Raw genomic sequence first — 17,021 nt, forward strand, 5'->3', positions numbered from 1 at the left:
GACGGAAACGTTTCGGCTCACACAAGAAACAAAATGTTCAGACAACTCAGGTTAATAGAAAACAATTTATTTCCCCTATTCACAAAATTAAATAAAAAGGGATACATCAGATAACATCCAATCTGCACCACAGTTCAGCAAAAAAAAAAGAAGGTACTACATCAAATTCAATTGCCAGCCGTGATAGATTGAAACAGTTATGAATTAGTTTTCCACATTCTTCCCTCAGGTATATGCAACAAGCACCGACTCTCCTTCAGTCCAACCACATCAACTTTGACATATCAAATCGTCCGCTATAAAACAACGAAAACAAAATTGTTCTTTAAACAAAAAGAATAAAAAGGGGGAAAAAAAACTTTTAAAGTCCAAAAGAATTTGTGCTCTGGAGCACAAAAAAATAAAACAAAAAAATTATAAATTAATAAAAACAAAAGTCACATGAGGATTAAAATAAAAAAATTAAAAAACAACAATCTGCAGCCAACTTGCATTTAATTTTACTTCTGTATGTAGAGCATAGTGTATCACAACATGGGCCTAGTGATGCCTCAACTTATTACCAATTATTTGTGGCACAGGAGCTGCGTCCTTCTGAATGATCACGTGAAGGACGCGTCACCAGTTGCTACTCCAAGAGCTGATCGGGAGTGGCCGCCTCGCATCGCAACCCTTGCCCGCCAGTTAAACCTGGATGAGATGCCGTCAGTTTCGGCCTTGTGGGGTGTTGAAACGCACTAGTCCTTATTTTATAAAATACATAATCGTTGACGTGAGCCGATATTCAGGAGGGAACCGATTCTGGCGTTTTCCATCAGCGACGACCGTTGTTTTCATGAGATTTGAGAAAACTTAACTAGTAGGCAAGTGTTGACCGCCAGGCATGACCAACTACACCCCGGATACAACTTCTTTGTAGCACTGGTGCAAAATTACATCTAAGCAGTACTCAAGTACACATCTTTATAGTAAAACAGCAACAGGCAAACAGCCATACACACTTCCATTACAAGCGTCCACTATGAACAATGACTAAAAGATAAATCTGGATAAAGACCACCTCTCACAGAAGCTAACCAGTGTCGGGGGAGAACTATTAGAACTCAGTGTATTCCCAGGCAAATCCTACACAGTATCAACGGGTGAATATATGGCATTGTCAATCACTAGTTTGATCAAAAGCTGAAGTACCTTATTAGTCCAGCAACAAGTTGCAATGCCATCGACAAAGCTCTTAAAAGGTAGATTCCTCCAAATGACCAGTTATAAAATGACTTGTTGAAAAAGCATGCAACGATCATGGCCGGGAGACGCCTCAAGCGGTCACCGTTCAACAAACCGCTTTGGCGAGAAAGACGGGGACACGGAAACTCAGATATGGATTGACGGGTGCTCTTGACACGGATCCAAAATACTGCAATTAAGACGCCCGTCTCCTATTGAATCCTATTCAATCCACTTTAGGAGGAGCTATATTATAAAACTAACTATGTTAAGAGGCCTCAAGTCTTACCTTGTCATTTCCCCCACCGCTTACCATTATCAGTCCTAAAATCACTTATCAAAAAAAACTAATGTCTCATTATCAGTATATTACTGTTAGTCTTACATTTTAAATTCTAAATTTCTTACAAAAGAAAAAGTGCATTTATATCAGTAAGAATCAATTCATTCTCGGTGATGTCTTATCGCTCTCATTAAGTCGGTTTCTTAAAGTCTCTAAAAACGAAGCAGCAGCAAAAAGGATTCTCGACTGGCCTACAGTATTTGAACTCTTGTTGCAGAGTTAAGCGGATTCCTGTATTAATCTAGCAATTGTTGATCACACACACACGGCCTCCTTTAACCTAAAGGGACATTGATCAGACAATATGTACGAATGGGAGGACAAACGAACCAAGCACCTGACCGCTTCAAATTATGGCAGCCTCCCTAAACTGACGACTTCAATGTATTAAACAAAGTAAGCAACAAGACAGACATTCACTTAAACATGCGTCACTTAAGAGGTGATCAAATGCCATGCAATAACTTGGTACTGCGGTGGTAAAACCTTAGAGGACGAACCTACTGCATCTTTATTTTGCCTCAAATGAGGAAATAAAAGAGACCGATGATTCGAGAGGAATTCAGAAACTGAGGGAAGAGGAAGGAAATTATTTCAGCTAAATGCACATGTGAAAGGAGAAAAGACCCATGTGTATGCACACCAAATGGTTTATGCAATTTCGCTGTAAAAAGGTGCAAACAATCTGTGCACATTTCCTGCATTGTTACAGAGTAAAAGCATCCCATGTGTTTTGTTTAGCCTCTGCCCGTTTAATCATGTCTACATGTGCGAGTCTACGGACTTCGTGCATTGTGGTATTTGGGACTGTGGCACCCTATGCTGGTTCAGATAATTATTTTGTATGTACCCATCTGCCACCTCCCCCCCACCCCCTCCCAGCCGTCAGCTATCTTAACAGAATAATCAAATTGAGGAAGAGGCGGTCAAAGCCAGCCCCTTTTTTTCTGTCCTCGCCTACCTAGGATCCCTGCGGTGCGGTTGGCGAAAGTCACTTTAGAGTGTTGGATTTAGTGAGGCGTTTAATCCGAGAGGTATATGTATATCCCCAGTTTACCCTCCCACACCCACCACCCTCCTCCCACCCTCCCTCAGAGAGACACACAGGGTGCCGGGGGGAAAGGAGGCCATCCGCTGAGTGGAGGGTCACAAGGCCAGTCACATCCCTCCAGCTCTGGTTTCTCCCCACAATCTGGGCAGTGCAATGAGTTCCCCAGTAACCCTCCCCTACAATAACCTGGGGGAAGACAGGAAGAGAGAAAAGAGATTACAAAGGCGTAATAGGAGTGAGCGTGGAGCTCATGAATGGTTGAGGGGAGAACAGTGCGAGCGTGTCTCTGGACATACCTAACAGGTTGGTGTCCTGTGTGGACACAGAGATTGGGTTAGACGCCGTAGCAGGCCGACAGGCGCTCCTTTAACAGCGGGGGGAACTGCTCCGAGAACTGCTGCCAGTTCTCTTCTCCAACCTGGTCCTTGAAGCCTTGCAAGATCTTGAAGAGAATAGGAAACCATAATGGAGGGCTGACTTAGACCGTTATGTAAATATTGTAAAACAGTGGCTTTAAGCAATTGACGGTTCGCTCAACTTAAATGAGAATTCACTTGTGCCATTCTGAAAGTGAAAATGACCCAGTTTTGTTTAAAAAAATGCTCTCCGTAACAGCAAGCTCTGCACACTTCTCAGTCTCAAAAATTATCCACACCATGAAATCAGATTTCGAATGTCTAATAAGTGATCATCATAGAGTGGCGAGTAAGCATTGCACGTCGTGAAGGAGCATTTTATGAACATTACTCCTCTGACAATGAGGTACTAGTCATACATCAGAACGATACGTCCGACAGGGTGGAAGTCAGCGATATGCATTCCTTCTGCTGAGGCACTCACCTTATAAAACATGTCCCGCAGGTCGTCCTTGGGGTTGACCCAGGAGGCCACAGCGTCACAGAAGAAAATGAAGTCCTGGAACGAGAGGGGACTGGTTACCATAAAAGTCAGAGCTCAGATGAGAAGTCCCAGGGGTGACGATGCGACTCCGGATCAGAAAAATTAGTTTGGGAACAAAATGTATCATTGTTTATCTATGAGCTGGGTGTGTCATCATTTCCAGAGGGAAGTCTGCTGGACAGCCCCAGCATCCTCAACAGCTGTAAGGTAGATTCCTCACCTGCACCACACCTGCAGGATTGACACCGATCATCACACATATTCCCCTGAAGGCCGAGTCCTTCTCCTCATTGTCTCTGATATTCCTCAATGATGTGCACCTGGGAAGAGGCACGACGACGAGACAAAAGTAGAGCATATTAATAATCAGTTTGGTTGCTAAGGAGCTTTATGTTCAGATACATTAATGTCTCTTCCCACCCACGTCTCCTCTTTCCTAAACTAAAAAAAACCTTTTATCCAGACTAAGTGCAAGAGGAAAGGCTTTCGGGATTTTTGAAACACAAAAAAACCCTGTCTCCTAATAAATCAATATGGGTATATAATATCAGCACGATAACCTCACCATGGTCTAATAAATTGCTGGAGCTGTGGGGCAACTTCTTGGGGGCAGACGTAACCCAGTCTGCCAATCGTAATAGCTGCACACAGGGAGACAAAAGAAAGAAACGTCACACTAACTCCACAGACAGTTCCCCATTACTTAAAAAAATTCCAACTTGTACTGCGTATGCACTACTGTTTGTGTGTGTGTGTGTGTGCGTGCGCGCGAGCGTGTACCCGTGTTTTCCAGCAACGTCTTGGGTGTGTTGGGTCGATTGATAATCTCTACCAGGTGTGGCAGAACCATGCCCACATATGGCTGCATCTCCGCACCTAGACAAACATTAATATCACGATTAAAATATGCACCATGACTTTATGATCACTCATCGGTCTGAGCATAACAGGTTTCCTGAGATGTAGGTTGTATTTTTTTGGTCCATTAGATTTTCGTAAAGGGGAAAGCCCAAGTCATAATGGTGTAAAACATTTGTCTCCATTTACATAGAAAGATATTATATTTTTCAAAAAGGCAGTGCGGTTTCTTACACAAGTAACCCTACAGAATCAAGATTGCAAACACTCAATTGCACCATCCAACGCAACATGTGCTGTGCCATAGCTGGATCAGAAATATAGGAACAAAATGTTTCATTTTGTGTCAATGAGCTGGGTGTCTCATCATATCCAGATACTGAGCACTTGTTTTCAGTGAGCAAACCAAAATGCAGCAACAGTAAGCACGACCACCTGCTTTCTCACCCATTTGCATGGAGACCTCGCCAATGGCCCAGGTGGCATTGTTGCACACAGAGATAAACTCTGGGTTGAGGTTGAGCCCCAGGATGGGCATGAACTCAGCTGGAGGGAGAACATGGAAACACAAAGGTTACAATTTTGATAGCCAGAGAGTAGAGGACAACGGTCACTCAGTTAGTGCTCTGATTAAGCACACTCACCAATGCAGGGCTTCACATGGAGGAAGCACGCCTTGGTTAGATCCCCCAGCAGTGCGAAGGAGCTTTGCCTCACCTCAGGCATCGTGTCCTGCAACACAAGTCAGAACGCTTAGTGTGGTCAATACATCTAGGTTCAAACGAAACAGAACTGCATACCTTCAGTTCCTTTCCCCTCCCCCACATCCATAAAAAGATGAAACGAAAACACTCATACCTGCATGCATTGGAAAAGCAGGGTCATGATGTTGGAGCGGGCCACTAGCTGTTCCAAGTGAGTCCCCAACCCCTCAGCGAGGCCGCTCAGCAGATCCAAGGCGACAATCATAAAATCCTTGTCGGGAGACTCATACTGGTCTGGATGCTGGTTATACATCTGCACACACGGCAGAGCAGTTCTAACGTCTCTGAAAATAGATCCCGTAATGCTCTAATAGTGGCCGAGTGTTTGCATCCTCACCATGGCCTGAGCTAGAGTCTTCTGGACTAGTGTGACACAGCGCTGGTAGACGGGCTCGCAGTAAGGCAGAAACCCACTCTGCAGGGCGGTCGCTACCGACGACAGACACTGGAAAAAACAAAGATGATTATAGTTACACATGCCTGGGGCTGTAATGACCATTAAAACAACTTTATCAATGCGTTGCTGTATATCAGGGCTATTCAACTTCAGTAGCAAGTGGGCCGAATAAGAAAATCACGGGGGGTGAGGGCCGCACAGAATATTGATCAAATCAGCACCAGATGCTCACCTGTGCGAGAAGGATTGTTGACGGGGGGGGGGTTAGATGGCTCTGGGTTAGATGTCTCAATGTATAAAAGAGGCGTGTCCGTCAGTTTTATTTTTTCTTACCAAGCTATAGTGATTTGCAGGCAGTCTTGCGGGCCAGAGTTAAACTCAAACGGGCCGCTAGTTGAATAGGCCTGCTGTATATAATAGTTTAAAGCTGCATTCACAACATTTTAATTCTAAAAAGCAACATTTCAAACTGCAGAACGTGGCATCCAGAAGCCAAAGTACTGAAAATCACAGATTTAACCAGTTTCAAATTTCAGAGCCGGTTTTCATTCAATTCATATTCTGCTTTAAACTATTTTTCTCGATTGCTTTGGCAAATTGAGGCATTTCTATAAATCTTTCTTCATATTTTTATGTGTCAAAAAGACACAACTATGATAAAAGTGTAGGCTGACAATTTAAGAAGGAGCTGTGGCCTATCTGGATCAGAAAATATAGGAACATTATGTTTCATTGTGAATCAATGAGCTGGGTGTTTTCATCATCTCCAGATTCAAGATGGACTGAGAAATCCAACTTTAAATAATTAGAATACTAATGTTTAGAGTGCCACTTAAAATGTTTAAGTGACTACTTTAAATCACCTAAAACAACATCTCACCTCTAGTAGTGGAAAGAGATCCTTGTCTTCGTCTTTCAGCTCGTTCCACTTGGCAATGAGGGGGGGCATCAACTTCTCAATGTACTCCTGAGAAAGTGTAAATAACAAATGTGAAATTTGTTTAAACATAATCAAGCGCAAAGATCAATATTGGGATAATAAAAAGCTATTTATTACAAAGTGAAAGGAGTAAAAGCATGATCTTGCATGTGCTATTTTACAGGGACTTACAGGCTGATTGAGGTGGTGGCCCACCGAGTCGGCTAGAGTTCCGATGGCATCGTAAAGAATGAGGAGATTCTTGTGCTGGTACTTCCCAAAGGCAAACACCAGTGTGTCCAGGATAAAGCTCAGGTAGGGCACCAGCTCTGTGCACGCCTCCTCCTCCAGGGTGGCAAAGGCACTGAGAAAACCACAGCGGAGGGCAAGTCAATAATCGATTGATACGGTTCTGCCGGCAGAGGAAAGATACATGAAGGATGTGCTCACCTGCAAGCCGCCTCTTGCACCCTCTTGTTGCCGTCCAGGATGCGCTTCAGAAGCTCCGTCATGAGGGGTTTGAGGAAGGAGTCAGAAGGCTGGGAGACCACCCAATGAGCATAGCGACTCAGGGTCCAGCAGGCAATGGAGCGCACAAGGGCCTTTTTGTCACATAGACACTGGATGAGGTGGGGCATCAGCTCCGGCAGGTAGGGGACCATGCCCTGCATGCAGCCTACGGCACGGAGAGGGGAGAGAACAAGGGGAAAGGAAAATGATTTTTTTTATTAAAACAGGACAATAATCAGATTTGTACTGTTCATCTGTACAAACACTTCTAGCCGTAATCAGGCCGTTTCCAGAGGTGCAGGACTTCTAAGATGCAGTGAAAACCACGGCCATAGTGAGCCAGATGTTATACATTGCACCTTTAAGGACCACACATGCATCATTTATATTGTGTGCACAAGCTATTTATTTCTTCTATTTTTATTATTAGATTTGAACCGGTTCATTGGCATATGTAGTAGTCATTTATTATGCCCTCTCACCACACTACAGCTACAATATCTATACAGAGCTTCAACCTTCCCCGCTTTTCCTAGAGTAGAAACATTTCTTGGGGTTTTTGCTAAGATTATGCAAATCTGGATCAGAAAATAAGGAACATACATTTTCATTGTTAATCAATGAGCTGGGTGTTTCATCATTTCCAGATGCAAGATGGAATTAAAAGTCCAACTCTTTATTGAAGGTACATGTCCCGTCAATACAACTGCTTGTCCTCCAAATTATGTTTGGTTAGGTTGAAAAATATTAAAGACTCGCATAGTTTCATTAAAATGTCACTTCAATGTTTAACGCTTAACAAATGATCCATAAACAAGACGCATCTCTTTCAGCTTCGAGTCGCCAAGACATCGACACCGAGGACTAAACTCGCCAACGTGTGGGATCTCAGAGAAACCATTAGTGTGTCAATCTTACCCTCGGCTATGGCCCCCAGGACCAGGATGCCAGACTCCTTGATGACCCAGTCGGGGTGGAAGAGCAGGCCTTTCAGGAGCGGCAGGAGGTGGGGCAACAGGTCGTCGCGGAACACGTTGGCCAGCACGTCCAGCGCTGCAGCGGAACACTTTCCTGCATCAAAAATACATCAAGTCAGTCGTAGACCTCAACCTGCTGGGCGTTTTGTTTCACAGGGGACTCGACAGCAGAAGAGCTTTTACATGTATAGAGTTATGCATGAAACAAAAGGCAATTGTGTTGTGAATTATGCTTCTACTTCTATGTACAACCTGCAGAAAGAGGCAATTCTACATGTTGTCAGGTTTTGGGTTTGACTTAATCTCGTCTGTGTGCTCCTTCCCACATTTTCACCCCAACTCTATTTCTCCATCACTTACGCAGGTTCCAGTCTGACAGTGTGTCGTCATCATCGTCATCGTCGTCGTCATTGTCCTCGGCCTCCTCATCCTCCCCTCCCTCGTGCTGCAGTGTGACAGTGCGCGACTTGTGGAAACGGGGCTTGATGTCCTGATCGCTATCTGGTACGGCCTCGTCCTCCTCGACATCTCCCTGGACAAACGCACAACGTTTACTTCAGCAACATCACCACGAATACTTTGAGTCAGACTTCCAAAAACAGCCCCCGGACCAGTTTTAAATCTTCTTCCTGTTGCGTCATCAGCGTACAGTTGCACCTTTGAATGCACATTTGGGTTGCCTTTGTTTGGGATTTTGTTATTTATTTAAGTAACAAATTCCAACCGTTTTAGGTCAATGGATCTCACTCTGGGTCTCCTCTGAAGTGTGAACAAATGTAAATGTGTTGAGATAAAGGTCCCGCAATTGAGCAACATAATATAAGAGTGCAGCAGATGAGTCTTTCACTTTAATTGCTGATTGATCTCTATTGTATAGACATGTGCGCAGAGAAACGAGATACAAATGTACCATTACTTTACTTTATGGTACCATTACTTTACATTATGGCGTTTATTTTGCCACTGGTTTTCACTTAGTGTCCACCACTTCCAATAATTTTGATCCCAAAATGTAAACAAATCTCCAAAAAGTTGTCCAAACAGTCAAAAACTGTGTTGACTCTCCAACCAGGCCAACCTGAGTCCGGCCTCGACCTGTACCTAGCACCACCTAGTGCTTGAAATGCATATTACACAAATCAAATCTGTGACTTGCTTCGCAACAGAGTAGTGGCAAATCTGGATCAGAAAATATAGGAACATTATGTTTCATTGTAAATCAATGAGCTGGGTGTTTTTATCATTTCCAGATGCAAGACTGATTTAAAAGTGCAACGCCATGTTGAAGATGTTCTCAGCCTGTAAAAGCGACAAGGGATGTTTCATCCCGTGGTACTTAAAATAGGGCTGTATCGAATGTCTTATTGTAACATTAAAAACGTCTATTACAGTTTTCAAATATGCGTGTGAATATGTGTGCATTCAAATGTTGATATAGAATTATAATGACAGCATTATAAATAGAGCTTGAAAAGATAGAAAGATATTGTAAAAGAGTACATGAACAAAGAGCTCACCTTCAATAGTATGATGTCTATTTCTGAATACTTCATCCCGTTGACCAAGATAGGCGTTAGTCTGTATGAAGAGGGGAGAAGGAGGAGACTTGCTTGGTTAAGACCGCAGAACCATCAAGTTGATATGAAGAAGTTAATTATGAGAAGAACCACATCTTCCAAAGTATAAAAACAGACTGGCATATAGAGATCCACGTCGTCGCCATCAGTAGTTAATACGTTACTCACTGCACCAGGTGTCCAGACAGCATCTCCTTACAGACGGGTTGCTCCGCTAATGTCAGCCAAAACTCGCAGGCCTCCAGGGCCACGTTCTCATCAGGGTCCTGGGTTCTCTGCAGCATGTACTGCAGGAGATGTGCAAAGTATGCATTTGAGATTGGCAACAACCAAAAGTAAAGAGTTAAAGGGTGCGCAACAGCCTCGCACAGAGCCGTGGCAAATCGGGATCAGAAAATATAGGAACATTATGTTTCATTGTGAATCAATGAGCTGGGTGTTTTCATCATATCAAGACGGACTTAAGTCCACTCTGGTGTGCGTCTACCACACCTTGCATACAGGCGACCCACAGGTGGTTGAGCAGATCCACTTACCTGGATGATGCTGTGCATGTGTGGGATGAGGCGGTCTATGCGGACCTCCAGCAACATGACCAGGGCTCGGCACACGTTCTTTCGAACCTCAGAGTCCTCATCTGCTGCCAGCGCAAACAAGCTCTAGAGGCACAGAGAGAAATAAAAGTAATTTTAAATGGGAGTTTCAATTATTTGTTCTGACAAATTTCAAATTTGGTTTTCATTCAACAAATATTCAGCTTCAATATATTTGTCTCAAATGCTGCACACAAAACGAGGCATAAGTATTCACGTGGCGGTTATGCAGCAATCCATACATTTTTCTTCATATTTGTACGCATAAAAAAAAGTTACATATGATAAAAGTGTGAGTTGACAATTTAAAATGAAGCTAAATAAACGAGTATTGAACAACAGCCTAGCAAAGAGACGTGGAATATATCTGGATCAGAAAATATAGGAACATTATGTTTCATTATGAATCAATGAGCTGGGGTTTTCATCATCTCCAGATTCCAGATGGACTTAAGAGTCCAACTCTGTTAAAGATACACATGTGATGTTTGAGAGATTCCTGATGTTTCGAGGGTCACTTAAAATATTAGATGACATTTCCCTCCCGTAAGCTTTGTTGCCTCTGCTGGGGCGGCGCATATCAAACATCTTGTTATGTTCGGAGGCTTCACGTGAATCCCAGCAGATATAAATATATATATAACTGGAGCAACGGTTAAATAAGAAATTCAAGATTCCCTAATTATAGCATAAATAAAAGTAATTTTAAAATATACATACAGTAATAAAATTATTGGAATCAAGAAAAATAACAACTTCATAAATGAGAGAATGACAAACAACTTTCTCAGGTTTGCCGTCTAGTCCAATTCAGCCGCCGATACACAACCCACAGCTCACCTCTATGAAGGTGTCAATGTGGTCCATTAGGGCCTGGGCTCTGCCAATGATGAACTGGTTCACACAGGCGATCGCATGGGACCTGCAGCAAATACATGTTGACAGTGGAGTGAAACAAGTGGCGTAAAATGCATATTATACCAACAGGAGCTAAATAAACCACGATTGAACAACAGCCTATCAAAGAGACGAGGACTATCTGGATCAGAAAATATAGGAACATTATGTTTCATTATGAATCAATGAGCTGGGGTTTTCATCATCTCCAGATTCAAGGTGGACTTAAGAGTCCAACTCTGTTAAAGATATACATTTTATGTTTGAGAAATAGATTCCTAATGTTTCAAGGGTCACTTAAAATGTTTAAAAACCAACAAAAATGATACATAAAAAAGCACTAATGCCTACCGTTAAATTCAAAGAAAAAAATGTGTCGTGTAAGAAGAATATTTCTAGTGGAATCCTTTTAGCCAATAATGTAACTCTAACGTCCTTCGTGGTCAGTCAGATGTTATTATGCTTCACGCCCAGATATTTAAAAACAATCCGATGAGTCTCTTCCTCTCCTGTACCTAATCTTAGGGCTGCAGTGCTTGAAGAACTGGAGGAATTTTGGTATCATAATGTTGAGAGGTCTGTTCAGAGCGTCGCTGTCCAGCAGCTCCGACGAATCCTCACAGATCTTCTGCAGTGCTCCAAATGAGCCCTGAGACACGGACATACACAGAGAGGCTGTCAAATCAAACGCAAACATACAAGAACACAGAGAAAAGAGTGAGACTGCATCAGAAAATAGAACTGAAGCAAAAAGGTACCGAGTGCATTGAACAGACAATTATTCCAACTTTAAAATTTCAGAGATGCTTTTCATTCAACAAATATTCTGCCTTAATCTACATTTGTCTCGATTGCAGCAATCCATAAATCTTTCTTCATATTTGTATGCATCAAAAAGACGCATATATGATGAAAGTGTAAGCTGACCATTTAAAAGGGGAGCAAAATAAATTACTCTTGAACAGCCTAGCAACGAGACGTGAAAAATCTGGATCAGAAAATATAGGAACATTATGTTTCATTATGAATCAATGAGCTGGGGTTTTCATCATCTCCAGATTCAAGATGGACTTAAGAGTCCAACTCTGTTAAAAAAAAATACATGTGATGTTTGAGAAATAGAGTCCTAATGTTTCAAGGGTCACTTAAAATGTATAAAAAACAACAAAATGTATGCACACAAAAAAAGACCCAACCCCCCTAGTCTTACATGCAAATATTTGTAATTAATAAATGTCGACTCCTCGTTTTAGGATGCATGTACAAACTACGCTGAATGGCATCTCCCTCCCGTAAGCTTTGTTGCCTCTGCTGGGGTGGAGCAACGGTTTAATTTAAAAAAAATGTAAAAGCCCTGAATGAAAAGTCCCTTTTTATAACATAAGAAAACAAGGGCAGAGCAGGGTAAGTGCAAACCTCGCAGATGTTGTAGTCTTCAGAGTTGAGCAAGTTGCAGAGCTGGGGCAGCAGCTCAGGCCATGTTTGTAGTTCTCCCTTGGAGGAAATGGTAGTGATCAGGATGCCTGGAGGACCAGGAGAGAAACCAAATGTCAGAGAGCGATTTGGTGGTCACGGGACTGTTAGCGGTTGCTTTTGCAGCAGCTCTGGATCAGACAGTATGAATACAAAAACCTTCACGGACAATCAGGCATTTTAAATGTTATGCATCATCTCCAGAGGTGCAACAGAGGGAAAGCGGGAAAGGACTCTGCATTACGATACAACGGCCACAAAACTCACCAATGGTGGCTCGAATGAGCGGCGAGGGGTCTCCGATGTTGCCGAGACATTCCTGCTTGATGAATTCAGCAACAGTTGGGGGGAAGTTCTGGTAGTGGGCCTTAACGTTGTTCTTCAGTATCAGACCGCTCAGGGAGCGAGTCGGCTCGTCTGAGGACGGGAAGTGAACAAAAGAAGTACGAATATGTTTAGATAGAAACCTTAGAGTGCACAAATAATGTCTGTGCATTTGGAACATGGTTGTTAAATTATCTACAAAATTCTACAGGCGGTAGTTTGATTTTTAAATACAATTTAAATTGATCAGCATAAACTACCCAGCCTTTACCTGGCCAGGTACCAGTTCCAAGTTCTACCCAATTGTAATCACTTTAACCAACGCCAAAAATGTAACATTTTCTGTCTTGGGCTATTTGTATTATAACGTTCTAATATTAAAAGTTTAAAGTACATAACACTTTTTAAGCGTATGGGGAGTAGAGGAGGAACTCTCTTCATTGTGGCTCAATGGTCTGGGTGTTATAAATGGCTGAAAGAGGAAATACACATCTGGCCACTCACCTTCTGTTTTGAGTCGTGTGAGAACAAAGATGAGATAGTTGTTGAAGTCGGGGAATTGGTTGAGTTGTTCAAGTTTCTAGCAAGGCAGTTAAGGCAAACATATGAACTCTTTGCCAAGAAGAGTTTGAGAGAGATATATATATATAGAGAGAACACTACACAGAATGACTCGTGTATAAACAGTTCCAATATTAACAGCTAGCTCACTCAAATATAATTCACATTGTTTGTTCATACAATGAGAGCATAAATGCAGCTAAAGGCATCAAAAGATTTAAAAGTCTGCCATAAAAAGTCTTTAACTGCAATTGTACACGTGGCAACAAAAAAAGACTTCCCAGGCTTTGCAGCTGACGCAAGTGTCGGATATCAGTGAGTGCTACATGAACAACTGCGTACACCCCTACACCCTCCCCCCCCCACACTGGAATGAGTGTAAAAATATGTTTCCCCATCAGAAAAACAGACGTTGCTTTGATTGCTGCACACAAAACAAGGCATATGTATTTACGTGGCGGTCAAGCAGCAATCGATAAATATTTTTGTATTTTTATGCATCGAAAAGACGCAAATATGATAAAACTGTACACTGACAATTTAAAAAGGAGCTAAATAAACCACTTTTGAACAATAGTCTAGCAAAGAGACGTGGAATATGTCTGGATCAGAAAATATAGGAACATTATGTTTCATTATGAATCAATGAGCTGGGGTTTTCATCATCTCCAGATTCAAGATAGACTTAAAAGTCCAACTATGTTAAAGATATACATGTGATGTTTGAGAAATAGATTCCCAACTACTGCTTACGCACCCCCCCCCTCTACCTCCCCCACACTCTGGAATGAGTGTACAAATCTTAAAAATGTGCATAGCACTCCCAACTTGATAAAATGGCAATAAATCATCTTGGTACAGATTAACATCATGCGTCACATTATTTGTTCAGATAGTAAACCACCAGCTTCTCAAGGCACACCCTCAGACTGGACTGTAGTAGGATACTTGTTGGACTGCTCTCTGCGTGACTGTGTTGGGTGACTGAGAGTCTTTGAGCAGCTGGAGGACCTGCTGGAGTCCCTGCTCATCTGGCTGCCACTCCATTCTGATAAAAACAAACATACAAAATGTAGTCCATACATTAACATAGTTATTTGCATGCATACTCGAATAATGCACATTGATTACCGAGTAGAACAAAGGTGAAGTAAGCAAGCATGTGGTTTCAGGATCAGACAGTATGAATAAAACCATCAATGTAAATCAGATGTTTTTTTATGCATCATCTCCAAAGTCCACTTGCATAACTACTTTTAGGAAAGCAATAGAAAAGGAAACCATGTAATTAGCTTTGTATTAAGTTCCTTTCGATGCAGTTATGCTGCTTACACGCCAACTATTCCTTACACAAATACACATTAAAACTAATCTGCCAAACGTCTCTACAACCAGACGTTATACCCAAGTGCATTTAACCTTACCGAGTATTACTGACTGTTACTCAAATTATAATGCACTTAACAGTAACCGCCGTGTGTACTCAAAATCATTTAAGTGTAATTCAACAAAATTACCCCCGTTTAATAAACTTAATCAAACAAAATGTTAAAGAAGAAATAGGAAATAACCCACAGGGTAGAAAAGTCGGAAGAAACTGTGCACATGGTGAGGTCTAAGGCCGCCAGGGGCCCCACGAGTTAGGTAACGTTCAGGGGTAATTTGAGAGATAAGATCAAGGCTGCAGTGGTCGAGTATCAGAAAGCCAACGCCTAAAAATATAATTGAAAATCGGCTTGTGGCGCACACACACAAAAAACACGACATGAGAGAACATGACCCGTTCAAATCCGTGACCCGGTTTAGCCGCCCCACGTTAGTCCGACCCCCACCGGCCCGCTGCTCCACAGACACGTTGTGCCCAATAATGTCGGGTTCAAACTCCAAACCCCGCGTTGGACGACACGTGGGCCAGAAACTTCCGATCTACTCGAAGAGTCGGACTCACTGCGGTTGGCGAGAGAGTAAGAAAAGTTGTCGCGGCTTAAGTTAGCGATGTAACAGGGCCGCCATGTCCGGTTCCTCGCTAACGCGAAGCGGCCCGTGTGGTTTCACATCGACCACATGCGACGAGGCGAGTGAGTTTACTTTCATTATAACGTCCGTTGTCGACGCACGTCGTCGGTTGAAGACTTATCATTTAAGATTGGCTTCACGCAGATACATCACGGAGCGAGTAAAGTTTCCCTTCTGGCTCGGGCCTGCTCGACACGGCGACTCCTGGCGCACCACGGCTACAATGTGCCGGGCAGGAAAAGAGGCAAATACCGACATCTACGACCGACACGCAGCTCTGGACCGAATCCTCACTCTAGAATAAGCACGCATCTGAATACCAACGTAATGGATGGCAGTTAACACGTCGCCAACAGTCAGAAACAGAGACACACTTGGTGAACACGTTTCGCCGCTGAGCAGTTAGTCTGACGCGCCTAGCATGGCAAAGCTAACGCTATATAATTGACACTTGGCTAATATTCGCTTAATCAGAACACCTTTCACCCGCCGATCGATGTACAATACGTTTGAAGCGTAGTTTGTTGTCGAAGTACGCGCGCGTGTAAACACTATACGTACAATATTTAGTTGAAAGTTGCGTTATCGTGCTGGGCCGCTCTCCACCCGTCGCTTCGCAGCGGTTCCTCTTGTTCAAATGAGCACGCCGATTGAAATTGACCCGTGGCGGCTCCTGTCGAGTACACAGTTCGCTAATCTCGCGAGATTACAGAAACCCTGTTGCTTTTTTTTCTTTCTCTCTCCGAATTGTTTTAATAATGGTTCATTATTAAGCACACAAAAAACACACAGATCAAATGAAATATGTACTACATTTAATTAATGCAGCTTCAACACTGTTAATATTGTAAATAATTAAATATGTTTGTTATATTTCTTTCTAAAATTAGTACTTTTTGTCACAAAACTAAAAAAAATGTAAACCCAACAGGCGTTTCATTATTACCTTTTTACATTAGATTTGGTGACATAATGTCTTTCTTTTTCAAAATTAACCAACAATATGTAAATGTGGAAGATCTTGGGTTGTTAGTTATGAGAATACATTTTAAACTAAATTTCCTCTTTCCTAAAAATATATCTGGCTTCAATTGAAATCCAACACTTTTACTGAGCTTGTAAGTGTAGCAAGTGTTGTAGCAGTGTTGTCTGCTCCCCCAGCAGACAACATCTGCTGGGGGAGCAGGATTGGAGCCGTAGACACCAACACTCACTAAACTGGTGAGGAAGGTCCGGCTCCATCATTGGCTGAAAACTGGACTATCCAGACCAGGTGGTGGAGAAAAGGACACTGAAGACATAATTGTCTATATTGAATAACCCGGACCACCCTCTCCACCACCTACTGCAGGGACAGCGGAGCACGTTCTCCAACAGACTGCTTCAGCTCCGCTGTCACAAGAACGGATTCAGGAGAACATTCCTGACCACTGCAATAAGACTGTATAATAAATCACCTCTGGCCAGATCCTCCTCAAGTTGAATATCAATAAACCTTGCACTGCTTTCACTTTATATACACAGCCCTTTTCATTTTCTTTATTATTTAATTGTCTTAAATGTAATATGTGCTGCTCTGCTATTTTATTGTATTGTATATATTGTCACATATATACATATGTCACACATATATTGTC

General features: G+C 42.5%; 1 protein-coding gene across 3 annotated transcripts; it reads right to left on the minus strand.

The window, feature by feature from the left end:
• Positions 1 to 46: 46 nt before the first annotated feature.
• On the minus strand, positions 47 to 16,041 carry LOC130188337 (transportin-2-like). 3 transcript variants are annotated; one of them, XM_056406642.1, is made up of 25 exons: positions 15,946 to 16,041; positions 14,317 to 14,416; positions 13,312 to 13,387; positions 12,751 to 12,900; positions 12,427 to 12,533; positions 11,526 to 11,659; positions 10,954 to 11,035; positions 10,057 to 10,179; positions 9,689 to 9,807; positions 9,461 to 9,521; positions 8,304 to 8,475; positions 7,885 to 8,037; positions 6,907 to 7,132; positions 6,649 to 6,820; positions 6,418 to 6,504; positions 5,478 to 5,585; positions 5,235 to 5,381; positions 5,021 to 5,108; positions 4,824 to 4,922; positions 4,299 to 4,394; positions 4,084 to 4,159; positions 3,739 to 3,838; positions 3,459 to 3,533; positions 2,915 to 3,060; positions 47 to 2,804 (listed from the first exon to the last, which is right to left on the minus strand). In XM_056406642.1, the coding sequence occupies exons 2-24, from the start codon at positions 14,413 to 14,415 to the stop codon at positions 2,953 to 2,955; spliced, it is 2,658 nt and encodes an 885-aa protein (XP_056262617.1). In that variant the 5' UTR covers position 14,416; positions 15,946 to 16,041; the 3' UTR covers positions 47 to 2,804; positions 2,915 to 2,952. The 3 variants fall into 3 exon arrangements, with proteins under 3 accessions (XP_056262617.1, XP_056262616.1, XP_056262618.1); XM_056406641.1 differs by having other exon boundaries at positions 5,235 to 5,393; XM_056406643.1 differs by lacking the exons at positions 12,751 to 12,900; positions 13,312 to 13,387; positions 14,317 to 14,416; positions 15,946 to 16,041 and having other exon boundaries at positions 5,235 to 5,393; positions 11,526 to 11,685; positions 12,427 to 12,506.
• Positions 16,042 to 17,021: the final 980 nt, after the last annotated feature.

The sequence above is a fragment of the Pseudoliparis swirei genome, chromosome 23 (genome assembly GCF_029220125.1).
Source record: "Pseudoliparis swirei isolate HS2019 ecotype Mariana Trench chromosome 23, NWPU_hadal_v1, whole genome shotgun sequence".
NCBI lineage: Eukaryota > Metazoa > Chordata > Actinopteri > Perciformes > Liparidae > Pseudoliparis > Pseudoliparis swirei.

What these genes read in the sequence shown, in the direction of transcription:
- LOC130188337 (XM_056406641.1), bottom strand. Translation starts at nt 14,415, where the DNA reads ATGGAGTGGCAGCCAGATGAGCAGGGACTCCAGCAGGTCCTCCAGCTG. An exon ending in GCTCATTCGAGCCACCATTG is followed by an intron (nt 12,534 to 12,750) that starts GTGAGTTTTGTG and finishes CTGGTCCTCCAG; the next exon opens with GCATCCTGATCACTACCATT. An exon ending in CTGTCTGGACACCTGGTGCA is followed by an intron (nt 9,522 to 9,688) that starts GTGAGTAACGTA and finishes CTCTTCATACAG; the next exon opens with ACTAACGCCTATCTTGGTCA.